Source organism: Lutra lutra, chromosome 11 (assembly GCF_902655055.1).
Source record: "Lutra lutra chromosome 11, mLutLut1.2, whole genome shotgun sequence".
Lineage (NCBI taxonomy): Eukaryota > Metazoa > Chordata > Mammalia > Carnivora > Mustelidae > Lutra > Lutra lutra.
In genome coordinates this window covers 94,545,702-94,573,182 of record NC_062288.1, presented here as the reverse complement: position 1 = coordinate 94,573,182, position 27,481 = coordinate 94,545,702, and the positions used below count along the sequence as shown (strand labels likewise).

The window sequence follows — 27,481 nt, the reverse complement described above, 5'->3', positions numbered from 1 at the left end:
TAATAAAGGAGACAGGGTCAGCCTCACCAATAATGGGAGAAAAGCTCTAAGAATGGTGTCTGTGGAGGGAGAAAGAAGCTCTAGGATATGATGTTTGTTTCTGGAATATTCCTGCTGCAGGGGCGGGTGTCCAGGGAGGTGGGTCAGCGAAGAAGTTGCCCGTATACTCTCTGTCTTGCACTGTGTGAGCCATGGAGAAAGAGCGTTTATAGACTCAGAGAATGGGCCTTGAAAAAGTCCCAGAAGGAGGGGGGAGAGCCACCGCAAACCCAAGGCCTTCCAGGAAAGCTTATCCTTAGGGCAGAGAGCCAGGATGACAGGCAAAGACGGTGCATACCAATGTGCCTGATGGCAGTGTGTGCCCCCATCTGCTCGGACAGCGATATCTTCTCCGCGCCATGGAAGTGTGGTACAGACCTCCAACCCAAGAGGCAGCCCAGAAGTCCCCCTTTCTAGAAGTGCTAGAGCCATAGGGGACACATGCCCTCAGGCAGGACACCCCAGGACTGAGCAACTGCTTCATTGTCACTGAACACGAGAGACAGTGCTGAGCATGGAGACTAAGTTGTCGGGAAATGCGAGTTCCAATCCAAACCAGGCCTCTTCCTCGTGTGTAACCCTTGCAAAGTCACCTTCTTGATGCTTCTGTGATGGTGAGTCTTTCATGCCAAGTTGGTCAGGCCACAGTACCCACATTTAACCAGACACGAATCTCAGTGTGGCTCTGAAGATTTTTTTGTAGACGCGGCTGACGTGTACAATCAATCAGTTGACTTGAGTCAAGATTACCTTTGATGATGTGAATGAGCCTCAGCCGATCAGTTAAAGGCTTTGAGAGCACAAACTAGGTCTCCTGGAGACGCATCAATTCTATCTCAAGATTGCAGCATCGAATCCAGACTGAGTTTCCAGACTGCTGGCCTGCCCTGTACATTTTGGACTTGCCAGCCCCCACAGTCAAATGAGTCCTTTCCTTAAGACCTCTCTCTCTGTTCTCTGTCTCTCCTCTTCCCCAGTTGGTTCCACTCCCCTGGAGAGCCCTCCCTGACCCAGTCCGTTTCCCCACCCATTTAATGGAGATGGTGGAGTTCTGCTCCATTAAGCGGTGGCAGTCAAGTTCTGTACGGCATATAAACATTCAGTCATCAACAGTATCATTACTGCCAGCAAAGAAGTCTGGTTTGGTCCCTTCCTTTCACAGATAAGGAAACTGAGGCACAGAAAGGGAAATGATAGTAGAATGTGTCTGTACGAAGGCCCTGTGCCCAGAATCATTACCTGGGTTCATTCACTTAATCCTCGGGACAACCTTACAAGCTATGTACTGTTGTTATCCCCACTTTACAGACAGGAAGACTGAGGAACAGACATTATTGTGCCAGTCCCCCATGTCACATTGACAAGGAGTGGCAGCTCGGTGCCTCCGTGTGCGCCGCTGGTGCCCAGGTCTTGGGGTCTCCTCTTTTGGGTGGCAGTGCTCCTTGGTCAGAGAAAAGTCTGAATGTGATGGGGAGCCCCCCCAACCCCTCACTGTGGGAGCTTCTGGACTCTGCAACCAAGCAGGTGAACCAGCAAGAGGGGGCACCTGTCGCCTCTGAGGGGTGAGAATTGCCTTCTAGGAGCGGGACCCCCAAAATAGTGATTGAGGAGGCCAGGATACTAGTTATGCCATTTTCATGAAAAAGTTTGTGCTTTTCCACGAAATATCCTCCCTCTGGAGCTCCCTCCTCCTCAACCGCTTGGACAAGCTTCTCAATGAGTTGAGTTCTTGCCTACAGCTAAGGAGGTGAGGAGTTTATCCTCTGCCTTCCAGTCTGAAATGACTAATTCAAATGTCTTGGAGACTAAGCCCATTGCAGAAAGAGTCTGGGTGGCTTTCTAAAGCTGCTTGTTCATAACCAGAGGGAAGTTGGTTCCCTTCTCATCTTTATAATAAGGATTCTTTTCGCGGGGTGTCTGTTTTGTGCTTCCTACAGCTCTGGCCCCGGTTCGGTCCCAGCAGGGGGAGGCCAGTGCACTTTAATTACATTCCTCCTACAGGGAACGTTCAAGCAACGAGGCTTTGAAAAACAACTTGTGCCATGAAAAAGAAAAAAAAAATCAAATTAAGCGAGTGAGAAACAGGCATTGCCTTTTGCGTCCTAGAGACCAATCTAAATATTTAAATTTTAAAGACAGAATTCTAAGCGCTTAACTTTATAAACCCTACCCATCGCAATTCCTAGGGGAGTCAAGCATCCCTTCTGATCTGGAATATTCATGTGTTTGGGCTGTCGGGCTCATGTGGTTGCTGTCTTCACACATCCCGTATTCAACTGTAAAATAAAAATGCTAAAAAAAACAACCACCCCAAAACCAAAAACCAAATGCAACACACGCAAAACGCCCAAAATAAAATGTAATGCTGCTTACAGTCCCGAGGCAACACAGACATTACCAGAAAACAGAGTAAATTGAATGTCTGGGCCACAAGCAAAGAGTTTAGAAAGGTCCCTGTTCTCCACTAATTCCCCAGTTTCCCATCATCTCTTCGTCTGTGGGATGCCCAGGCACTGGATGCTGGCAAGTGTGGAAGTAGCCCACAGGCGGAAGCGGCCTATTTGCTGACTCTAGTAGACAAAGGCCATGAACTGAGAAAGCACAACTAGGCAAGTGGGTGGGCAAGGAACCAAGGAAGGTTTCAACTCGATATAAGGATAAGGTAGTAAGTTCCTTGTGCCTGGGAGCATTCAAGCAGAGTGGCATGAAGGTGTCTTGGCTATCTGTCCTGGGCGGTAGGATGCCCTAGATGGCTCTTAAGATCCCCTTGGAGGCTAAGAGCTCAGGCTCCCTCTGTTCCAGGCTCCATGGGAGCCCTGCGGGAACACAAAGACAGGACTGTAGATGGCCGCATGCTGCCTCCATATGTCTGTGTCTCCCTTGGCTGTGGCCTTGTCTCTCTGACTCCCATCTCTGTCCTCCCTTCTAGGGTGAAATAGCCATGTTATCTCCCATGTACCTCCCTGCACTTCCCCAAATTAAATTTGCTTTCAGTTCATCTGCACTTAGAAAAGAAGGTGTGAATGGTGTGACATTCGTTGGTTCATTCATTCGTCCTGCGCCCATCTGTCATGAGCCTGCTGTGTTCCAGGCACTGTTGGTGGCTTTGGGAGGTACCAGTGTGCCAAGCAGACAAGTCCTCCCTCTCCTGGGGCGCCTAGTCTCGTAGGGACTTGATTATAATTCCTCTTTCCAAGAGGAAGGGGCATTTTAATAATGGCTACTGTGTTGGAACATAGGAAGGACCTCCAAATGGTGAGGTTTTAAGCCTAGTGATGGGCAGATGGGGAAAGGAGCTGGACTCTTTTAAGTTTGCACCCGAGGATACCATTCTGAGGTTCCCGCTTCTTGGGGGTCAAAGTGGCTTTGGTCAAGAGAGTCCAGTGAAGTGGGAAAAAAAGTGCCTGTGTTCATGCTTTTATTCCAAAAGCTAATTGTTGGGAATACAACCCATCCCTTTGATGTTTTAAGAGCCCATAACGCGAGCAATAGTTAAATAAACGAGCCACTCAGTTGAGACTCTCACTGAGCTCCAAGAGGACCCCACAGAACGCCCAGCCTCACCTGTGGAGTCCGCTTTCCCAAGTTTATTTTTAATTCTTGCTTTTCTGGATTGATGTGCGCTGGCCCCACCAGCTTATTTGCTTAGCAAAGCTTGGCCCCTCCAGAGGCCCAGATATTGAATATAAAATACTCGGAGTTGCCACATGAAAGGCACCAAATATATGCTGATTGGTGTGGCCTGTTCCCTGAGGAGCCTCTCCTTTGCAGGTCGCCTCTCCTTCTGCCGAGACAGGATTGCTCTGCGGGGACTCGGGGGTGGGGGCTGTGGGGCAGGGGTTCGGAGTATTATTAGCTAGAAATTCAAAGTGCTGAAGTGCTAAGCTGGGCAGCGTAAGAAAAACATTTGCAAGTCCTTTCTGCTCTTCCCACCTGTCTCGTACTGGCTCACCCCACTGCCCTCATTTGGGCTATCACTTTGCAAAATTACAGGCTTCTGGGGTGGCCAGCGGCTCCCATGGGGGCAGTGGGTCAGGAGGTGAAGCAGGGAAGCTCTGTGTTTCCCTGACCTGGGGACTGGAGCCAGAACAAGGAGAAGGGCGAGGAGACTAACTAGTGTTGCAAACTTTGTAGAGCGGGAGGAGAGGAGATGGAAAAGGGGCCTGACGACAAGGGGAGAAAAGACAGGAAGGGGCAACAGAGCTTCATGGGGTTCTGGATGGCCCGCGGCCTGGGGAATCAGTGGTCACTGCTGAAGCCCAGGGAAGTGGCTCAAAGTCAGGGCGGGTGAAGTTCCTTGGTGGGTGTGTGGGCATGGGCTGGGGGCACCTCCAGGCAGTGGGGAGGTGTTTGGAGCCCTGGGTGGGGGCCCAGGAAGGTCTTGACACTGGCCAGCACTCAGGCGCAACACACAGGGTCCCTGCCTTCCTGCAGGTGTCCCCAGGGCAAACGTGGGCAGGTGACCCAGATGACAGAGGTCATCGTGTGTACCTGACTGTCCCGTGGGCAGTTAAATACTGGGCCTGCCACCTGATCCAGGGCTATGGGTCCGCCTGTGACCCTTGAGTTGAGTTGTCTTGAGCGGTTTTCCTCCCCAGAGCTGGTCCATTCGTGGCAGTGGCCACAAATGATGACTTCCAGGATGGAGGTCTAGGTGCACGCCCACAGCGTCCCCTCTTGTAGGCTGCCGAGACTTCTCTGCTCTGATATTAGCTATAGGGATGCCAGGGGAGGGTGAGAGAAGCCCGTTCTGTAGGTCAGACGCTTCCAGAACGAAGGACAGGAAGTGGGCAAGTTGGACACGTTCCAAGGTTCCCCCGCTCAGCTCCTGCGCCTGTAGTGAAAATAGGATGGATTTTGCTCCAGGCCCCAGGGGGAAGAGCATCAGGGAGGTTCTCATTGAGCACAGTACCTCCACACGGACTCTCATCCGGGGACTCCTAGAGCTGCCATATACACGAACTCACCATTTGGTCTAGGGGGACTGCCTCCCTAAAAGATCCAGCCTGGTGGGAACTGGTGGGTGCGAGGACAGCTCTCCAGTCTGCCCTTGGTTCCCGAGGGAAGGCTCTGGTTGCTCTCTGCATCTGCCTGGAAAATGACTTCACATCAACTCAGACGCTGGCCCTCGCTTCCCACCCTAGGGAAAGCTGTTGAAGGAAGCAAGCTAATTTTAGGATTAGTGGCAGCACGCATCTCAAGATATACCCCGGTCAGACTGGGTGATTCCCACGCCACTTTCTCTCGCACTCAGTAAAGCGAGAGTGGCATCATTCTCTTTTGGAAGGCTTTTGAAACTATTTTCACTTCTTAACAAAAGGTAAATTATGGGGGAGTATCCGTGCTTTCTCCAGAGGAATAAGGACTTGCCGCCTCCAGCACGGGCAGGTGCAGGACGTAGGCTCTGGAACCTGGCGGCTCACAGTGTGCTGGTCCCTGCTCTGGTCTTTGGAGTCTCCTTCGACTTCAGGGCTGTAGGCTGTCCTGAGTTCCTGCCTCTTTCCCGTGTACCTCTCAGCTTTGTGCTCTGTTGGGTTGCCATGGGATCTGTAGGGAAGGGCTTAGACGCTCCACGAAGCCCCATGTGGCGGGGGGCAGGGAGGTGATGAGGACACCTAAGTTTATTCTTCCTAAAGTGTCGGACAGCAGGACCAAGGCAGAGGGGACAGAAGCCTGCCCGATGTGGGTAAACCCATTTCGAGTTTGTCACTTGAATCTTAAAGTCAACCCTGCCCTACTCCCTGTGTGAAGATGACCCTGAATTTCACCCTGGGTAGGATCCAAACTGGGAGACATTTTTTTTCTTCTCCATAGTGAGGTTAAATTTGTGTTAAGCTACTCACATATTTTCACCCAACCCTCCTCCTGTGACAAAGGATGTATATTATTTATGAAACAGCCGGTTGGGGGCAAAATGGCTTTGTGTGTGTGTGTGTGTGTGTGGCCACAAAATATGCTTCTTTCCTTTGAGATCCTCTGGCTGTTTCAAGGAACAGATCCCCAACCTTGCTCACATTAGCAGCATGAGCTAATCAGCCGAAATACCCAGCATAGAAAGCTTTTATCCTTCAGAGAAAAAGAAAGAGTAAGTTGTATTTTAATTAGATATTTACAATGGTTACAAAGCAGCTCTTCAAGAGAAGTTTTAAGAATTTGGCCTTCCTTCTAAGGCATAACTGTGTTCAAATTATCCTAAAGAGAGGCTGTATATCAATCCAGCCCAATTTGTGATAAATTTACAACTGGGTTCTGCACAGCAGATTTATAACAACAATTAAACAGAAGGAAAATGGGTCATAAATTCCGGCTGGCACAGTCCAGCACCAAAGAGAAGAAAAGAGAATGGTTTGGCCAGATCAAAAGTCAATAATTTCCACATAAAGTGCTAACGCTATAGCAAAAACAATTTATATGGATAGAAGCTGGGTTTTTATTTTTTTCCTCCCATCCTTTTCAAAATTAGATATTGGAGAATACAACGATGCATCTACATTACAAAGGCCTTATTAAGTAATTGGTGCGCTTTCTCAGTTTTACGAGTGGTACAGGCCTCTCCCTGCTCCTCAGTGCCTGAGTTTAGTGAGGGGACCTCCCCTTCAATATGACGAAGGAGTCATGGGGGCAGAGAGAGAGTTTTCCAAGAGATTGTGTGACTTAAGAGAGCAAGGTTGAAGCTGGACTTTGGTGGTGGAATGAGAGGCAGGGAAGCCAGACCGAATTCCAAAGCCAGATGATTTGGAAGCAAACACATGTGTCCCTGGAACGAAGCAACCTAGAGGCATGAGTTATAAAGTGGGTTATAGCCATATTATAAATGGAAACAGAAATCCGAACCCCGAAAGGAGAAAGACATTAAGGCCACTTGGGTCAGAACAGGTGGCGGGAAATGGAGTATTATTACACAGAATGTGTGAGCTGTGAAAGGTGGGCCAAGATCACCTTCACTGCTGAGGGAAGACCTTCCAGAATCCTTATGCCAGCCAGAAGCTTAGTTCTGCTAAGAGCCCAGTGCCTGCTTCGTGGATGCTCACCACGGATGAGCTCACGGTGCAACTGGCAAAGGAAGCAGTGAGACCAGCCGCCAGCCAGGACTTCCTCCTCACCGATCGGGAAGCATTGACTAGCTCCATGGAAACCACAGGACCCTTGATAGGAAGTGGCCACACCGCTTGTAAGAAGTAAGGAACAGGCGGGATACGTGATTCCAAAGCTCGAGAGAGCGTGCAGCGCCAAGTGCTCTCGGACTTACAGACGTGACTCTGGAAGTTCAGCGGAAAGGAGTGTGTGCTTGTATAACAAGAGATTTCCAAGTGGGAGCCTCTAACCTGTGGACCGCCGAGTCTGTGTACTTGACCGGGCCAAGTTCCTGCACCCGCAGCCATTCTCCCCATGTCCAAGAAAAGGGGTTCGGGGATCCACCGCTCCCCGATCTGAGGTCTGAGTGGTTGGATGAGGCTGCCCCCAGGCCCCAGATCCAGGGATGGGACAGGGGACCCAGGTCTACACCAGTCAGAGCGTCCTAATCCCCTCCGTCCCGGTGGTTGGTTGAGGGGTGGGCACGTGGCCCAGTCGCTGTCAGTGAGATGCGGGAGACTTCCGCTGAGACTTGGAAGAGGGGATGCTTACTGCTTCCGGCTGGACCTGAACCAGCTCTGCGCTACCCCCTCGCCCCCACCCCCACCGGCTTATGGAAAGCTTAGAGGGCTTTAAGGAACACTTGTCAGAGCCAGGAGTCATCAGCTTAGAGAAGAGTGCTCCCTGGGCCCAAGCCAAGGGATGGGGTCTGGGATAGGACACCCATCGAGCCTGGGGGCCCGCTGGCCGAGCCTGGCATTCCATTCTCCAGTTCATTCACCTGCTGATGCAGCAGAACTGCTCATTTCCTCCCCCTCCCCCGCCCCAACCTATCTGAGCAGAGGAAAAGTAACTGGGGAGAGAGATGTCAGGGCAGAGGGAGAGAGCAGAGGGAGCAGCCACCATTGGTGCGGCCAAAGTGTGTGTCTCCCGTGGGCCACGGGGATGCTGTGGAAGGCAGGGAAGCTCAGGACGAGCCATCTTGCCAGCATCCTGCTCAAGAGGGATGCTGGCTGCCAGGAGTTCCCAGCACCCAGAGGCGTGAGGTGGGAGCAGGCAGCCCTACCCTGTCAGGGAACCGTGTAGTGGGCAGGTCCCGGTAGCGCCCTGAACAACTCTTGCGGGGGCCCATGCCAGAGGCCGCCGCAGGGGAGGTGCTGAGAGACGCCTCCGGTACAAATGGGGGATCTATGAGGAGACCCCAATCCTGAGAGGAGAAGGGGGCCCAGGAGGGGCAGGGCAAGGATAGGGAGGAGGGTGAGAAAACAGACCATTGGCCCTCCCCAGGGCAGCTTCCCTGGGCCACAGGTCAGCCCGAGCTAAGGAGAAAGAAGGACATTAATTTGGAGCTGAGACTGAAGTTTTAAACTGGGCCAGACTAATCTGGACTTTTTAAATCCTAACACTGACCAGAAATCCTTGCGATCTATTGGAGGTATCATCAAGGAAGGGAAGAGGAGATTCATCAGCACACATTTAGCAGAAATACTTGGAGAAAACACGAAAATCTGCATGTTTGTACTTCACTTAGTTCAGGCTGTCTAACGTACTGGTTCCACATCTGTCTGGAGACCATTAGGGCAGGTCCTATCTGAGAATGGAGTACACCCAGAGTGAATGAAGCTGAAAGGTAGGGAGAGAGAACAACCTGGATTCCAGTGATAGAGTTTGAGCCCCTGCATCAAGCCATACCTGAAGGTAGATCTCTTCTCTAGAGTTTTCTGTTATGTGGGCCAATAAACTCCCTAGCTAATCTGAGTTTAATTTTTTATCACCATCAACAGAAAGAATCCTGATGATTACAGTGCATATACACACTCTTATTCTTGGGGAGAGGGACATAGCTTTCATTGGATTCTCGTAGGGCATTGCTAATAAAGGATATGGCTCAGAGGAGAGAAACCCTGGAGCTGAAATCCAGTGATCTCACTGACAAATACAAGGGAAACCATTGAATGGAGTGTGTGGGCCTTTCCAGGGGCATCGTGGAAGAGCTAGGTCAGAGCATCCTTGCATGTAGGGGCCGGAGCCCAAGTCTGGCATTAACTGGCACTCAAGAAATATTTGTTGCATGAAAAACAACAGGAAAATTATAACAAGTCATACTGTACATGCAGATTTTCAGAAAAATATCGAATGTGTGAACATCTAATCTGCATTTCCATGTCCTGACAGATGGCCTGTATTAACAGAACTCTGATTATAGTAAAGAAAGAAAGAAAAAAAGAAAGAACGAACCTACAAATACTCATTGAGTGGGTACCATGTGCAACACTTAACTATTAAAACAATTGTGACTGCCAAGACAAGTTTTTTTAAAAAGATGTCTATGTAGTCCCGTTTCTCAGAGACAGTCCTAACTATGACCCAGAGAAAGAAAATGACCTGGCTTGGTGGGTGGGAAGGGGGTGCTTTCTTGGCTAGGGCAGGGCTTGGACCCTGTTTCTTCTGAGGAGTCTGGACCCTGAGAACCTAGGGCTGACTTCTCAGAGTGGAACTAGGGGCCACCTGTATCAAAATCATCTGGTAGGTTTATTTAAAATGCAGGTTTACAGACTAAGAACCTATGAACAAAGTATCCTAGAATCTGCATTTTATTTTATTTTTATTTTTTATTATTTTTATTTTTTTAAAGATTTTATTTATTTATTTGACAGATCACAAGTAGGCAGAGTCAGGCAGAGAGAGAAGGGGAAGCAGGCTCCCTGCTGAGCAGAGAGCCTGATGCGGGGCTCGATCCCAGGACCCTGAGATCATGACCTGAGCCAAAGGCAGTGGCTTAATCCACTGAGCCACCCAGGCGCCCCTAGAATCTGCATTTTTTAAAAAATATTTTATTTATTATTTATTTGACAGAGAGAAATCACAAGTAGACAGAGAGGCAGGCAGGCAGAGAGAGAGAGAGAGAGAAGCAGGCTCCCCGTCGAGCAGAGAGCCCGATGCGGGACTCGATCCCAGGACCCTGAGATCACGACCCGAACCGAAGGCAGTGGCTTAACCCACTGAGCCACCCAGGCGCCCCTAGAATCTGCATTTTAAACCCTCTTCCCGGATGCTTGTCCGTACATGAAAGTTTGAGAAACTTTACCTGCCAGAATCTGTTTATTTTCCCATGGGTTCTTGGTGCCTGGTGACATTCCGCATAGCCCCAGGGGAAGTGGTTCTCCCGGGGCTGGGGGGGATTGGAAAGAGGCCAGGGTTCGGTGACACAGTATCACCCTCACTGAGGTCATGGTCAGTTAAGGCTATGTCAGAGGTAAGGGTTGTGTGAGTGAGGGCCTCTGAATGGAAGCCAGTGGAAACTCCCCCTGTGTCTTCGTGGTAGAGGAACATAACCAGATACAATTATGATGTAGCTGGTGGGACGGACTCCTGGAGCCCCACAGCTCTCTAGATGACACTACACATTCTTGACTTGATTATTTGCTGCCTTCTGTTGCCCTGGATGGTGGCATTTGGGAGGGAGGTATTGTTTTCATAGACTTTTTTTTTTTTCAATTGGTGATTAAATTTCCTGAAGGCGAGGATCATGACTTCTCATTCCTAGAGCTCTTGTCCGCCTTCCACCCACCACCATATCTCCCACACGGCCGACCACTCTCTAGGTGCTTACAAGTCTTTAGTTCGACCTGCGTTCTAGTTTGTTTGAGACCAAGGGGCGGATTCCCTCTACTGCCTTTACTGCCTTAGTGGGATAACAGCCAGAACACCCTCTGGCGTGTGCTGTCCCGAGTTCTCAGTCCTATGACATGGGTCTGATCGACTCCAGGGGTGGGACTGACCAGCTTAAGCCCTTCTACGTCCCCATTCCCGGGGCCACAGTAGTTGGTTCCAGAGTGGGCAGTGACCTAAGCATCCCGACCAGAGTGAACCTGGTGACTCTGGCTGAGAATTTGGGGCCACCACTTCTTTTCTCTCTCAGTAATGAGCAAGGAAGCTCACTGTAGTCCTAGACATTCTTGGCAGGCTGCCTGGACTTCGAGAGGAAAGCACACAAGAATGGGGCCATGACTAAGGATGCACAGCCAAGAAGACACTGGGACCCGAGCACATATTTGACCTGGGTAAAGATTTACCTGAAGCCACATCTGGTCCTGGGCTGCTCAGTGATCTGTACTAATAAGTACTCCTCCCCTTAAATCAGTTTGGGTTGAGTTTTGTTATGTGTCATTAAATGTATTCTAATAGGTATGCCCGTCAGCTCCCCTTAGTCCTCTTGCAGTAAGGTACCTCCATCATCAGGTCCCTCAGACAGACAGACAGAGACAGACAGATACCACAAGTACCCATGAAACAGGATAAGACGGGTGGTGGGAATAGGTAGTAGGGTTATTTGCATGCATGACTTGCGGAGACTCCATACCCAAAGAATATTGATTAATGGGTCGATGTCAACCTGGAGGGAAGCCCCGTCCTGTTCAACATGTTAATCAATGACTTGGATGGAAGAGGAGGCATGCTTAGCAAGTCTCAGATGACACCGGGCTGGAAGAATTGCTAATATGACAGATGGCAGAAGCAAGATTCAAAATTATTTTGACTGACTCGAGCAATAATAAGGATAAATATGAACTCTTGCATCTAGGCTGGAAAAAAAAAATCAATTGTCTACGCAGTGGATGGGGGAGACCTGGTTTGGCAGATGTCACAACGGTGGCACGTGAAGGGGACTGTAAGCTCGTGATGAGCCCAGAGTTGAGGCAATTGGGAACACAGTTCATGACGTTTTCAAATATTTGAAAAATGCTGACCTTGCATCTACTTCCCCAGTGGGATGAAGACGTGGAATTTTCTGGAAAGCAGTTTTCAGCTTAATATGTAACAAAAGTTTCTAAGGATTCTAAGAACCGGCCACCTCCCCCAAACTATGACTGTCATGATTATATCGGAATGGAATAGAAAAAGTCTCTTAGGGTGGTCTTCCCTTTAAAAGCTCAGATTTTAACAATTTTAACATCTTGTAAGTCAAAGCAATACATATCCAGAAAGCATCCATAAAAATATGAGGTCATAAACTTGCCTCGCTCAGCACCCTTGAAAGTTTGCTTCAAATTCCCCAAAGAGGAGGCCCATTTAGAAGGAGTATACAGAATCTGGACTCGGGACTGGCCAGCCCCACCTCACCTCACTCCATTTACGGCCTTCCTCCTCATTCCTGCTTTGGCTTGGCCCATCCTTCTGTCGGCTCCTACGAGTTAGGACTCCGTCCGTTCCCTTTCCTGCCTCACCCCTGTGCCCCAGGGAGAGTGCTGACTCCACAGCTGGAGCACTGAGAAACTACACCTCGTTCCGGTCCCTGCCCTGTGACCCTCACTCATGGCTCAGACTTTGCGCCTCCCAAGCCGGGCCTGGTTTCATGGACCACCCTAGATTCTGAAGGTATATGCCCGAGACACCTTCTTTTCATTCTTTTTTCTTTTTTTTTTTTTTTCCTGTTATTCTAAGCACTTCCTTTTACTTGCTAACCCAGAGAGGTGGAGAACAGGGTCAACAACCCAATTTCATCTTAAAAACGTAGAATGTGGTTTTTGCAAGGAAGTTATCGATAACATTAAGTTTCACTTCTACCAACACAAAATCACGTGTCCTGCGGATTTCGCACGACTGACTGTACTCACATATTTCTCATTAAAGCTGTCCACCTCCGTCAGAAGCTTCTCTTGGCAGTCAGGGTTGGTGGCCAGGAGGTAGGTGGCAAAAGAAAGCGTGTTGGTGACGATCTCGTAGCCAGCGATGAGGAAGATGAAGGCCTGGCCCACGACCTCGTCCACGGTCAGTGGCTTGGACAGGCGGCTGGGCTGGTGTGGCTGGGGGGCACCCGCGGCGCAGTGGGTGGAGGAGAACACTTGTCTGACCATATCAAAGCTGTCCACCCCCACAGAGGGGGCAGAATGTCGGGCATCCAGGATCAGTTGGAGGAAGTCTCTCCGCCTCTACGGGACAAAAGGAGAAAATGCGCATTCTGGGAGACTCACATGAGTGAGATTTCTTGGACCTGCAGGTGTAGCTTTTCTAACGAGCTCGAGCTTGATGGGAACCAGCAGCCTCACTGTGGGGTTCTCGGAAATGGCGAGAATCTGGAAGCCCCGACTATCCCTCCCATACACTCTGGGTCTCAGACTTCGGTGTAGCAAGCCGCAGATGGTGATGATGCCACTGAAGAAGGATGAGGCCATTCTAACTGGGCTGATTGGGAAGCGCGTTAAGACGTTTTGGGAAGGAAAAAATAGAGCACGTCGCAGAACAGTATGCACAGTGGAATCTCATTTCTGTAAAGACGGTATGTGTACAATATATACAATTACACGTATTTGTTCATGCGTAGAAAATATTTAGCAACATCCATACCCAGTCGCTCACAGGGAGCTGGAGGAGGTAGGGAAAACCGGGGCGGGGAGGATGGGGGGAAGCTTCGATTTTTTTTACTTTATACATGTTTGAACTGTTGGTTGGCTGGTTTGTTTTCCAACAATAAAACAATGAAAACATCATGCAGATTTAAACCAAAGCACAGGCTCCCTTGTTCCCTTATGTACCGTTCAGGACTCATGGGGGTGGCCATACATTTTCCTCACACAGTAGGAAGGTGACAGAGCTGGGGACGGGAGGGAACTAGCCTTGAGGATGCTTGTTTCATCCTTGGGTCCCTTTTCCCCCCGGGGAACCTCTCCCCCATTTAAGTACTTAGAGCTTTCTTACTGTCTTCCCCTCCTTTCCTTACCAGCACAGATACCCTTTGTCTTTCACAGCCACTAACTGTAACTATACAAGTGTTTACATATTCCTTCCGTATGGATGAAGTGTATCCCTGGCACTTCCCTTCTTCGAAAAGCCCGTTAATGTGATGAGTGACAGCCAGTATGTTCCTCTTTTCCAAAGTTTATGGGGCTAAAGCAGCGAAAGGAGGGCGTCTGAACCACTGGCAGGAACATACTGTAATTTCAAAGTACTTGACTTGGTGCTGCGTTTGCTCATTCATTGGCTTCTGAATTTCTGTCGCATGAATAATCTGTGCCCCACACGTCAGCACTTAATTCCCTCTCAGCACTTAATTCCCTCTCTTGTGTGTTTGTAGTTACTTCCCGTCTTGTTGCTTTTTTTCCTCCGTAAGAGTATAAACATGTCCAGGGCAGGACCCTGTGGCCACCCCCCTACCCCAGGGCGGGTGTGGTGCTGAGCATGTGTTAGGTCTGTATAGATAATCCCGCAAGAACACTGCGATGCAGTAAAATGCATTTGAGAAAGACGCTGTTGGCTTTGCTTACAAGTGCACGGGATCTGGGGCGGGAACCTTGGAGCACCGGGCCTTTGCAGCTTGCCTGCTTCCCCGCTTTTGTGACCTTGCAAGGCGTCTGCCTCTCAAGATTCCAGCAGGCCTCCCAGCTAAGATGCGGGGCCTCAAGGACGTTGCGTTTCCGGGGCGAGGGCCTGAGTGTCTTGCCTGCCTGCTCAGGTGAACCATCGTTGGCTGCCGCTTGCCACCCCGGGCCCTGGTCATTCTGATTTCTGATCGTCAAGGGCTGGCTCTCCCCAGACTCCCTCCTGATGCTTGGCCGACATCTGGGTGGCTCTTGGGGCCCCGCTGCCCACGCTGGTCCCCTGGAGCAGAGTCGGGACAGGGCAGGGGATGATGGCCCATAGGGAGCTAAGAATCTTCCATTGCCTTGGCTCCTGGATGAGAATTGGCAGGACTGACAGACAGCTGGGGAGGGTTAAACTCCTCAGGGCACCAAGCAGTAGTCCCCAAGGCTCACCTGTGACTTTGCTGGAGGGCAGGGTGGGGACCCTGGTGGTGGGCGGGAGAGCTCCGGTGGCTTTTCCCAGTGGTGGAGCTGCGGCTGGCCCCCTTTCCTCTCCCTGCCCAGACAGGCTGCTAGAGGGCCATCGGGTGTGGTAGAAATCCGTCTTCCCCTCCAGCTCCAAAGGTCAGCGGAAAGGGCTGCTCTCTGGGGCCTGCACGCTGGAGAAGAGCATTAGCGTAGATGGGTTTCTTTAATTCGCACTGCATCACGGAGGCTATGTGAACACTGCCCATTTAGGACTGAAACAGTGCTGCTTTATGGCTCTATCCAAGAAAAATACGCACCCTGATAGATGTAGGTGTCTAATCCACCCATCGGCTAGAGCTTAGAAAAATATTTACCTTTTAACATCTGTGCTGCATTTTCCACTGCGCAAACACACATCTGCTTGATGGAATGTCTACAGAGTTTAGATGGGTTTAAAGCAAGTTTTCTTAGTAACCAAATAGCTCTGTCTTGACACGGGCAGTCCTGGATTTGTGGTTGGGAGGTTTTTCTCAGATCAACTCATTGTTTGAAACAAATAGCTCTTGAGTTTATGAAAGGAAGAGCTTGAGGCAATCCTAGTAATTGGATCTTTAATAAACCCCTCACCTCACAGTAAGCCGTTGGGCGCAACAGTTTTAGGATCTGCAGCCTGATTCCACCCACAGCCTGTGGGTTTCGGGCTGGGGGAGGGGGAGGGGAGCGCGTGTGACAAAACTGTCATCAGGAAGCCCGTCAGAGCACTGCTGAGGTTTGAAAACGCGGCTCCCTCACCCCTCCTTCCTCAGGCTTCCTCATCATTGTGGAGATGCAGGAACCCGGATGAGAATGTTCTGTCCTTTTAGGGGGCAGGGCTGGGCCAGGGAGCCCCAGGGAGCTGATAGTTCCCACACTTCCAAGGGCGTCGAGTGGAGTTCATGATGGTGTGTGGGCCAAGGGTCTGTGAGCGTCTGTGCACCTTCCCCTGCCTCCTGAACTGGGACACCTTTGCTTCCCAGTATTGGGGGGGGGGGAAGCCAGGGGGATGAGGCTGCTGCTGGTGCCTCCCTCCACTAACTGGCCCTGCCCCCACTCCCCATCTCATTCTGGGCCAGTGGTGCAGCCACCGGATCTCCGCGTCCCTCGTTAAACCCTCTGAGCCAGTCTTTGAGGCAACTCTGCTACGCTCATGCGAATCAGTTCCGGAGAAGACATTTCAGGCCTATTTTTTCCTTTTGAAGCAACTTTCTTGAATGCAACAAGGCCCTTAAAGAAGAGCATTATACATGCATGAGTGTATCCAACAGTGAAATTATTTTCCCAACACTGGAAAGTCCTATTTCTGTTTTCAGCCAAGTTCAAACAACAAATATTTCTTGGATTTCCACTCTGCAGGAGGCCTGGTGCAAATCTGTAGGGAGGAAAGAAGTCTCTAGGTCTCAAAGGATGCGCAGGAGCCCTCAGCCCCCAATTGTGTAGCCACGTCCTCCATGCTAAAAGCCAGTGGGGGTTGCTTGTCAGCTGCCCAGACCCTCTCTACTGCTGATGCTCTTCGCGTTGTAAAACTCCATCTTGCCGAAGTTCAGGAGAACGAATATGCCGATGGAAAGTCCATGTTGGCGCATTTATCTAGAAACTTCTTTGGGGCGGCTGATGCCGGTGCTTGAGAGAGAGAGAGGCTGTGCACTTGGGGGGGCACCCATGTCAGAATGTGGACAGTTTACTCCGGGCTTCTCTCCACCGTCCTTCCCCCTCTGCCCTCACCCTTCTCATCCGTGTTTGCCCCCACCACCCCACCCCTTCTCCTTTCCTTCTAGTGCCCTGGAAAGCCCTGAGCAGTAGGCGGCTAAAGGCCAGCGTGCGGGATGGGGAGGCAAGAGGGAGGGGAGAGCCGTGCGAGGTTAGGCCCCGTTCCATTTCGCTGCTGTGTCCTGCTACGGTCCCTTACCTCTTCTGCTGCTTGCTGGTCCCGCAAGGCAATCACGTTCCTAACGAGTTTGTTAAAAAAGCCATTCAGTTCATCTCGGTTCTTATTGGGCAAAATCCGGGCCAGTGGGACCATTATGGATGGAAATGATACTTGAAAGAGAAAAAACAAAAGCAACACTGAAAACAGGGCGGCAGTAACCCGGGGCTATCAGATGCCTGTTGCCAGGGAAGCAGAACCCCCCCCGCCCCCGCAGCCCCCCTTTGGAAGGCAGGGCTCCCCTCGGGGTCCGCGTGCTTTATCGCAGGGCTCGAGCCTGATTCCACCTCCCGACTCCTGAGCGCCCCTCGCACGTTGCAAGGGCTCAGTGCATGTCTGTTCAGTTGCGTCGGCGCTGCCATCCGGCCCCTGGGACGTCAAGCTCGCACTTAGAAATGAGTTTTCGGGGTCCTAGGTAGGAGGGCCCGAGGTCTTCGTGTTCCATCAAGGAAGGACAGATGTTGGGGCATGTTTCACATCTGAGCAAGGCGGGAAGCAGATCTGCTTTCTTAACTTCCTGGACATTTGCCTTTGCTTCCCTAGGGGTAACCGTCCCCCGAGGGACCACCTGAGTGGTCCCCAAGAGCTGCCACGGCCATCGCTGGCAAGAATGCTGGCCCCTCGGGATCCTCCCTTGCTGTGCCAGGCGCGCCGCCTGTGCCCTTGTTGCCACGGCCTTGGCAGGGCTCCCTGGGCCAGGGACACTCATCCCCTCATGGAGTGTGTGTGTGTGGGGGGCTCAGCTGAGGGGCTGAGCTGCTACAGGGTGGCTCAGGTCAGCTCTGCTTCCCAGCACAGACTGGGGGCCCACTGGGCACAGGCACTGCATGGGAGCCCGGATCGGGGGCTAGTTCTGGACCCTGGAGCTCTCAGAATACTCTGCCCATTTTCAGGAGCCAGAGCCTGAACCACTGTGGTGTGGCAGGGAGGTGGGCTCAGAGTGGCCGAGAGACAAGGTGTAGCAGCGCCAGGACAGCGGGAGCCGCCCACCGGAGGACATGCCCGTGTCCCGGGGCCACCACAGGTGGAGCGGACCCGGGGAAGCAGCTCCTAGGGGGTGGCTGGGGTAAAGGGTAGAGAGGAGGCTGCTCTGAATCCCCTTGGCGACCCCTCAGTACAGTTTCAGCGCGGAGCTGATGGAGGTGCCCAGGACTTCCACAGAAATGGACTCACAAATGGGAAAGGGACTGACCGAGGAATGGATACAATTTAGCAGCCCGGCAGAAAGGTTATAAGTTCGGGCAATAATCAATAACAGCAATAGCAACGCTTCAACACTTCCATAAAAGCAAGAAGATGCTGGAATTGGCCAGAGGGCAAAAACTCACTTCTTGAAATAAAAATAAAATAAATCGACCAGTCCCCATGGCATTAGGTAACCTGCCAGTCACCCTTCACGTATGATTTCTAGTTTGCCGGGTGCTGGGCTTCCAGCGGAGAAGACTTCTGGAGAGGATTTTGCTGGAGGGGAGGAATATGTCATAGAAAATGAAAGGCTCTGGGCTCCCATCTTGGCTCTGCCTTTCTAAGCTTCAGTTTTCTCATCTGTGAAGTGGGGACGAGGTGGTTCTCGCGACGGCGGTGGCGAGAAAGGCCAGCAGTACCCGCCTTGCTAATGAGTGGCCCCGGCCGGTGACAGCAGAAGCCTGGGTGGTTCCAGGAGCTTAAGGTCTCTGCAGGCGGACCCTGCAGGGCGAGTCTCAGAGACCCCTCCAGCGCCCCTTCCTGAGCCCCGAGAGCTGCCATGGGGTCTGGCCAGCTTGCCGGACCCCAGTCCTACACGGGTCCCCCTGGGCAAGAGCTGTACTTACAGATTAAAACCAGGACAGGCCTGGGGATGGAGTATGCAAAGAAGCGCCTGCAGTGCGTCACAAAGGGGTCCTCGGGGGCCCTTCGGGAGTCCACCTGGGTCCCAAAGGCGACACTTGCAACCACATCCGTGGTGTAGCAGCTGTAGCACCTGCGGGAGAGGGAGCCATTTGGGTTTGGGAAGGACTCTGCCATTGGCCTGGCCATCGCGCCCTGCCCCCACCACCAAGGGGCCCGGCTCCATCGTCTGCCTGCTGCAGTGGGAAGCAGCTTCCTGCAGAGCTGAAGTGAGGGGTGGGATCCCTCGAGCATGGCAGCAGAATTCAGGAGGACACGCGAAAACGTACTGGATAGCTGCCGCAAACCAAGACTGGGAAGGGGAGGAGAACATCACTTCCTTGACTCTCCGGCTCCAAGCAGCCTGAATCAACCAGCTACAGAGTCCAAGAAGCAGGCTCCGAACCTTCCTCCCCGTGGAGGGAAACGGTTGACCCAAAGCCCACGTGCATGGAGCCAGAGCTGTGCAGAGTCCGTCCAAAGCCAGGATCGAGGGGTCCACTGGTACAGAGCAGGTTGGGATCAGCAAATTGGCAACCTGGTTGTCTAGTTTTGTTATTTTTGTCCCCCTCTCCCTCTTAATGATTTTATGGTTTTTCTAAGAGTAACAGACCAAAAACAAGGGCGCTTCACGCTCAAATAAATAGAAGACAAACTTTGGGACCAGCTTCATGAACATATGTATGTTATTAAAGAAAACACACGTTGCGCTTTAGAAACAAATAGGAGGAAAAGTGGCAATAGCTCCAGCAAAGTTAACCTCTTCGGCTCTAGGAAACCTGCCCTCAAAGGGCCATTTTTAAGCCAGAATGATCTTTTTGTGCTATCTCCCAGGAGCAGTCAGGTGAAGTTATTTCTAAAAAAAAAAGGCTACCAACGGGGTATGTATTTCCTTTTATAATGAAAAGTTCTTATTTTTTGTGGCTCGACACTGGAGCGGGGGGGCATACACAGAGTTCCTTTCTTCCAGGCTCTATCACCAACAGCTTATCGTTAAGGAATAAATGACATCTCCAGATGACTTCTTTTCTTTTGTGTGCTTGATTGAAAACATTCCTACAATTGATTACACATGTCCCCGCTATAGTGAAAACAGTTTGCCTACTGAGTGTGATTGCGTCTGATCCTAACCCCCCAAGAGTTAAGGGTTTTTAAGTTAGTTATTTACTTTGCTTTCATAGTTGGTCTTTAACCAACGCACACAGCCCATGACCAAAGAGAAAAGAGTGTGAGAGGATTTTGTAAACACCACGGCACCATTTGAATGCTGGTGATGGTTTATGTTATTACTTTATGAGTAATGATAATAAGAACGAATCAGCTTCTGGCTGACCTGCCTCTCTCGCCCTGCTCCCCCCGGGCTGGAAGCCATGACTTAGCCCAGGACAACTGGAGGGGAAGCCAGATAATCAGTCATTTCAATTTGGAGTCCACCACTAAGTCCTGGCTTCTAGGCTGAGGTGCACAATTCTTGCGGTAAAAATGCATGGACTTTCCCAGCTTACCCCTCCCTCCCGCCCCCCGCCCCACCTTGTCGCTCTGACTCCTCCTGCATCTGCAGAGGTCGGAGGGCGTGTCCACCCACACTCCGCTGCCCACTCAAGGCCTCCCTCAACACGCCACACCTACCCTGGGCTTTGTTCACATTCTCTTCACATCTTACGCGGGTTTCATTTCTTCTTCTTATTCAGTCTACCCATGCTTTTTATGAGCTTCTAGCATTTCCATAGTTTGCTGGTCCCAAGGTAACTGTCCAGCAATTATGTAGAGTTACAAGAAGCAGCAATTCAAACGCACGATTCCTCATCTGTCATGTATCCATGTAGCGCCCTTACCTCTGGATGTCGAAAGCGTCCCCGGATTCTGCATAGCGTTTTAAGTGAGCCAGGAGCAGATCACAGGCTTGGCTGATTAGGGGCATCATCTGATAGCAGATAACAAAGGGGTAATTAGGACACCATGCAGGGAGCCCACCTAAATTAGCTGCAGATAAAGAGGTCATGTGCGGAGCTTCCTGGGAAAACAGACATTGTTTTCAAGGTAACTTTCACACAGCTAAGAATCAAGAGGAGGGTCTGAAATTCACAAATATAGTAAAATACAATAGCTGTAAACGTCTATTTTGGCTTAAGCAATCTGTTCTTTGGGAAGCAAAAAGAAGAAAGGATTTAGAGTAAATACTGGGAAATAATTACAAAAATGATCATTAAGTGCTTAGACAGAAATGAGAATCAGTACTCGGTTTCATGACATTTGGTTAGCATTAGAGAGTAAATAGACCACAATCCATATGTACTCTCTCTGGAATTAGCCCCAATCCATGTTTGCTTGGTTCGAATTTTACTTTAGGTTTTCTGCTAGAATATAGAATCGTAGTCTCCAAAGGAACGTAAGGTCGTCCATTTCAACTTTTTACCCAATACAAAAATCACTTTTAGCACATTTCTGATGGATGCCTATTCATTTTTGCTTCAGCCGCTTAAACCTTTGAATACATATGTGTAAGGGAATCCTTGACTTCAAGGGACCTTCCGTGCCCACCTGGGAAAATTGCTGAATTTCTTTTTTTTTTTTTTAAATATTTAAATATTTTCATTATGGAAATGTCTAGCATGTGCACTCACACACAGAGAATGGTTTCGTGAACATTCATGTAATTATTGCCCAGCTTCACCAAATTTGGATCTCATTTGGAAATCATTTTTGGCTGCCGTCACTCTGACCCCAGCAGTCTGGCTCAAGCAGGTGGGATCCTTTGCGGAGCCTAAAGGCCACTCACGTGATCTTATCTTTTCTCCTATATGTTCACAAAGCCAAGTCACCACCGTAGAATATGGTGTAATTCTAATGAGTGCACATTCTAGAATAACACCATAGCTAAAGCAACATGCTGTAACACATTGTTCTGAGCATTTCTTATGGAAGACATTTTTTTGGAAATGTAAATAGGTTCAGATTTTACGATTTGACACTAGACCGTAACTTCCTGAGGGCAGAGAAGATTTTTGTCTCTTTGTCTCTTTGTCTTTTTGTTCATTTTTATGTTCCCAGAACCCAGAGCAATGCCTAGCACACAGTAATTATTTGTTGAAGGAGGAAATGAATTTGAATGATTATTTAAGACCCAGTCTTGGCCCTGAAAATCTTGAGGCTTTAGGGAAAGTTATAGAATGTTAATCTACTTATTAGAAGGTATGTTGTACTGAGCCAAAATTTGTCCCTTCTGACAACCTCTCCCTGCTTTTAGTAGACTTCTTCCACACGGTAGGGCTTCAGATGCCCAGAGAGCAAGCGCTGGTCCTCTTTACCTCCTAGACATTCCTCACACAACATGGTCTGCGCACACTTCTCCATTCTTCTCTCTCTCTGTCTTGTCAGTGTTACTCCTAAAAGGCAGCTCCATCAGTGGAACACCAATATTTCAGGTAAGATCCCATAAATCATAAATGGATCACTTCCCTGCATGCCAGTCCCAAGCCCAGGTGTATGTGGACTTTTTGAGAAGACATGTGGGACAGGCAAATATGAGGTTCAGGTCAGCAAAAGCTACAAGGTCTGTTTCCAGGAATCATCGCCATATGCAATTGACTTTTTGACACTTCAGATTCCGTTCATTAGAAAAGCTTTATATTAGGTTCAGAAAAAATGGTTGATAAAATCTTGGTTTTTGTTAATTTATCTCAATAAAAGCCCACTGGAACTCCAAAAAAAAAAAAAAAAAAAGAAAGAAAAAGAAAAGAAAAAAGAAAAGCTTTATATTTACATTACATTTATTGCTGTAAAAAATTGTCCTGCCATGTGTTCTGAGCAGAACAATCTTTCAACTCCCCTGAGACATTCAGGTGATTGGAGAAGCCTGGCACAGTGGGACAGCCTGGGTGGCTGTTGGCCAGGTGTTGGAGGGACACATGGCTTTGTTGGACCCCTCCTTCCTGGAGGTCTGAAAGCCACCCCATGTGTTCTGGAGTGTAAGGACAGAACTGTGACACCAGGGGCCCAACTGTTTGCTGTGGGAGCTCTCTCTGGAGGAGATGGTCCTGAGAAGCAGAAGGACACTCCTGCTGAGTAAGAGTGAGCTGTCGGCTAAGCTCAGGGCTGTGTGAGTTCCCGGAGTGGGGACCGTGGCCTGGGCAACACCAACGGGCAGGTCAAGGAGCAGATGTTCAGAGCAGAACACTGCCCCCTCCGTCCCACTCTGTGGAGAGATGACAGAACATCTGAGATTCTCCCTTGTGGCCAAGCCTTCTGGGAGAAGTATCTGGAGAGGAAAATTCTAAGAAAAAGGACTTTCTGCTCATCCAGCTTCAAGGCCTTAGAGCACGAGGGTGCGTGTGCTGCTCAGTATAGGTGGGCCAAGGGGCGTACTCATGCGTTCAGGTCTCATCTTCCGTAACATTGGCTATTGCTTCTTGTTCCCTCTGAGATTTGGTAAATGTGCCTTCTAAGCCTTCATTCGGTTTGTCATTGTGTGTCCAGGAGCAAACACAGAACCTGTGGCCCTCCACTAGGTCGTTACTTTAGGGAGCTAGAGAATTGGTCAGTCATCAGTGTTTCTGGTTCTTCGGCCACTTGTGCGTGAACCTAAGTAAATAGTCAGCCAGGCACCAACTGATGGGTAAGTTGGCCGGGAAAGAGTTTGTCCAATGATTTGCCAAAATAGAAATGGAATTGACCTCATGTGCCTATCCTGGAGTCCGCTCAAAACAGGGATAAGAATGGCTATCCTGATTTATTCTTGGTAACTCTGGTGGGGGGGTGGGGGTGGGGGCGGGAATCTTCAGGACAGCTGTATTCTTTTCTAAATATTTACCCAATTTAATAATCCATCAAAAGTGCATGTAAATGGGTCCTTTTCAGTGGCTTCTGGGCCATCACTCTCAAAAAATCTTAAGACTACCTACGTGTTTGGATAACTCTGCTATCTCACCCACTTTTCTGCGACTGCCTTCGCTGGCTATATTCTTCCATTATTTTAATAAACTTAGTGGTACAAGTGAACTCCATTTTCATAAAATCCCATATACCAGAATTTCTCTTTGGTTTATTTCAGAGGAATAAGAACATGGTAAAAAAAGAAAAATGCTGTTTGAAAGGAAGTCTTTTTAGATATCAAACTTACAGCTCCCTTAATGTAACAGAAATGGTATGCAACATAAAATTGGATTTATACTCTACTCTTCAGAAGCATGCCATGTGCATAAAGAGGGGTCCACCCGTACTCAGTCCAGTCGTATGCTGGACAGTGCAAAGGGGGGCTGGACCCACCACCACCCACCCTCGATTCCTCTATGTTTTTGTAACTAGAATGCTTTGTGGCTGACTGGCATGATTATAATTTTCTACCATGCTCTGCCTGCTGTCTGTCGCACTGAATGGTTAATGACATTTTTATTTGGGTTAATGTGATATGAGATGGGGCATGTAATATGAAAAATGTTTTAAGAAGCAATGCAGAGAAAATATTATAAGACCGTAGAGCGGATCTGTATGTTGGCCAATGGGCATCATTTCAGGCTTTCTTCCTTGCATTATACACAAGTAGTTATGGAATATTCACTCTCACACGAGTTGCATACAAACAAAAGCTCTCTTTGATGGGCTTGCAGTCATCTTTCTACAATCCACAAGCCCAGCAGTTACTCCCCTAGATCTGCAGACAAGCAGGCATAGGTGGCTTGTGCAAACACACACGCACAGATGAGCACACAATGCTATCGTCAGATCTTAATAAAGGATTCTCATTTGATTGTTACGTTTCATCTTTGTAGGATAATGAGAAATTTTTATTTTTGTGTTTTTCCCCATATTTTTCATAAGGCGTGGACATGATACTTACCAGATAAAATACTAATGCTATTAGGTTTTAAAAATGATTTCTTCTTGCGGATGACAGTCTAGCAGCCACGCCCGGGGAGAAAGGGTTCCCATTTTACTTCTTTCACCTCTCACGTGGGTTGGCTTTATTCTAGACGATGCTGACCGTCCAGCTGGCCAGCCATTTGGAAACTAGCAGTCACCATCTAGGGTAAAGTACCCCCCTCAGTCTGGGGAAGAAATTCATCAAGGAAGGAAGTCCTCGCTCTTTACCGCTCTCTACCTGGAACTGACTATTATTAAATCCCCCAGTTTAAAAAAAAAATGGATCTTTCTTTCTTTCTTTTTTTCAGACTGTATCTGAGGATTTCTGAGTCAAGCAGAGACAGAGGGCAATAGAATTAATTTAACAAGGTGGAGTGGTCAAAAGAGACAGCTCATGTGGTAATGACAAAGAAGAGCTAAGAAATCTCCTGCTCATAGGCTTTCTACTCTCCTTTTAGGTGATTCCCAGCATTTTGCCAGTGGGGCTTCCTTCTCTGAGGCTAAGATGCTGACCTTGTTGAGTACACCTGACCCCGTGGAGAGCAAATATTCAAAGCCACTGCCAGTTATTAGATTTCCTCTCCTTGGTACCTTTTAGTTGTGTGACCTTGGGTGAATTGCTCAACTTCAGTGAATCTATTTCTTCATCTGCAAAATGGGGTAATAAGACCATCTTTGAAGAGTTGTGACAGTGATTAGAAATATATAAAAGGCTTGGCAGTAGAAGGCATGCCAGATGTCCTCTGGAGGACCCGCATGCTCCCAGACAGCTCTGGATGCCTGGCACCATTTTCTTTCCTCTTATTCCTTATAGACAAGACCCCAATGGATCCACCTGTCCTTGACTCACCATGATATCATTAGTTCCTTGTCTCTCTCCCTTCATCTTTATCTCCCCATCAACTACTCTAATTCAGGCTTTGCCACCTGTCACCTGGAATATGGCTGTCATCCTGCTTCTTGAGAACAAAGAAGCGTAAACATCTTTTGTAGTCTCAGTACTTTGTATAGGGCCGGACACATAGGCAGACTAAAAAACAGTTTCCAAAGAGTTTCCTAGCCTTCTTTCTTTTCACTTTTCAATACATTCTGTACTCAGTCACCAGAGTGATCTAATGGAAATGCTTGTTATCTATGTATCCCCACTGACTGAAGGACATAGGACAAGCCTGTTATCCTATTTTCCAAAGCCCACTAAGAATTGGATCCTGCTGGGGCGCCTGGGTGGCTCAGTGGGTTAAAGCCTCTGCCTTCGGCTCAGGTCATGATCCCAGGGTCCTGGGATCCAGCCCCGCATTGGGCTCTCTGCTCAGCAGGGAGCCTGCTTCCTCCTCTCTATCTGCCTGCCTCTCTGCCTGCTTGTGATCTCTGTCTGTCAAATAAATAAATAAATAAATAAATAAAGAAAGAAAGAAAGAGAAAGAAAGAGTTGGATCCTGCCAATAACCATGTGAGTAAGCTTAGCAGATCTTCCCCCAGTCAAGCCTTCAGATGTGATCACAGCCCAGGCTAAATGCAGAGACCCTGAAACAGAGGCACAGCCATGCTGGATTCCCGACCCACAAACATCACAAGCTAATAAAGTTTTGTTGTTTTAAGCTGCTAAGTTTTAGGGTAATTTGTTAAACAGCAATAGGTAACTAATACACTTTCAGTGTCACCCTCTCATGGCAATTCCTGTATGTTGTCATGTGTTATTGAAGTTTTCAATTTGTCCTATCAGGAATGAGCTCAGTGCAACACATTCAGTTTGGTCTCTAGAATTATCTATGTGATGACAGATTGACGGAATGTTCCTTAAGGGTCTTGACATAGAAGGAACATTAACTGATCAAAGAGCTCTTTCTGTCTGAGCCTAAGTGTCATGTGGTTTACCGGGAGCGGGCTCTGTGTGAAAAACCTGGCACCTGTGCCCATTTTACCTCTTACTTTGGGCAAGTCATTTGAGTCTCTCTGAAATGGGGTCCTTACCCCCAAACAAGGGGCTAATTGCACTGCTCTATGAATTCCCTTTCCATGGACATTCTAGGATTTGAATGAGGTCCCTAAGCATCAGATTGAGACAGTTACTTAGAGACCATGGAAAGAGAAGGCAACTTCCTAGTCTGGCACAGTGAAGGGGTGGATCCACAAGCCTTTCTGCTTGCTCCAATACATCCCATCTGTAAGAAAGTCTTCTTGTATCTCTTTGATGCATTGACTTTAGAATTACACAAAGACCTACATCTGGTTATTTTTATGTTTCAATAATTTAGTAAAAATGAGAATTAGAAATTCAGATCCTCTGACTCCTAGCTTGTTACTTTTGTCTCTGAAATCAGAATCCATTCTCTTTGTTCTTCAGTCAATTGACTTCTAGGTTATAATTTCACTGAATGCAGCTCTGATGTCACGGACTTGGAAAACAAATCAACAAACACCATTAAACCTTTGGAGCCCCCTGGAAATTTGGAGAACAGGGTCAGCCTCAAGGCTAGAGAAGACACATTTCCTGAGCAGGGAGCAGGAAAGAGAGGGTCCCTTCTGCATTATCTCACACTTTTAAACTGAGATGACCCCCACACTTTGATGGTGTGTAGGCAGGGTGACTCATTGGTCTACATATGAGGAGGGATTCAGAAAAGAGCCTGAGCAGAGGGCCCCATCCTGAGATGAAAATATGGGCCTCGGGAGCTGTCCCCCCTGTGGCCCCCAGGGCCATGTAAAGTGGAGACTCCAGAGGTATGACTTGCAGCTGTCCTCATCTGCCCCGGAAGTGTCTGTCGCAGGATCTAGGGGAAATGGCGCATCCTGCAGGCTAAGTGCCTGGAAACCCCTTTCCTTTCTCCCTCACTTTCAAGTACTTAATAGCTCCTTGCCCTCCAGTGAAGCTCGCACCAAACACTCCCCCAGCACAGAACTCTCTGTGCCT

General features: G+C 49.1%; 1 protein-coding gene across 3 annotated transcripts in view; it reads right to left on the bottom strand.

Annotated features, from left to right (window-relative positions):
* The window catches only part of TBXAS1 (thromboxane A synthase 1), a 165,228-nt gene that overhangs the window by 31,431 nt on the left and 106,316 nt on the right, over window positions 1-27,481 (bottom strand). For all 3 annotated transcript variants that reach the window (XM_047695482.1, XM_047695484.1, XM_047695483.1), the window contains 4 exons: window positions 20,547-20,635; window positions 18,657-18,805; window positions 16,828-16,958; window positions 12,732-13,046 (listed from right to left, as the gene is read on the bottom strand). In XM_047695482.1, coding sequence (XP_047551438.1) covers window positions 12,732-13,046; window positions 16,828-16,958; window positions 18,657-18,805; window positions 20,547-20,635 — 684 coding nt within the window. The remainder of the gene's footprint in view (window positions 1-12,731; window positions 13,047-16,827; window positions 16,959-18,656; window positions 18,806-20,546; window positions 20,636-27,481) is intronic.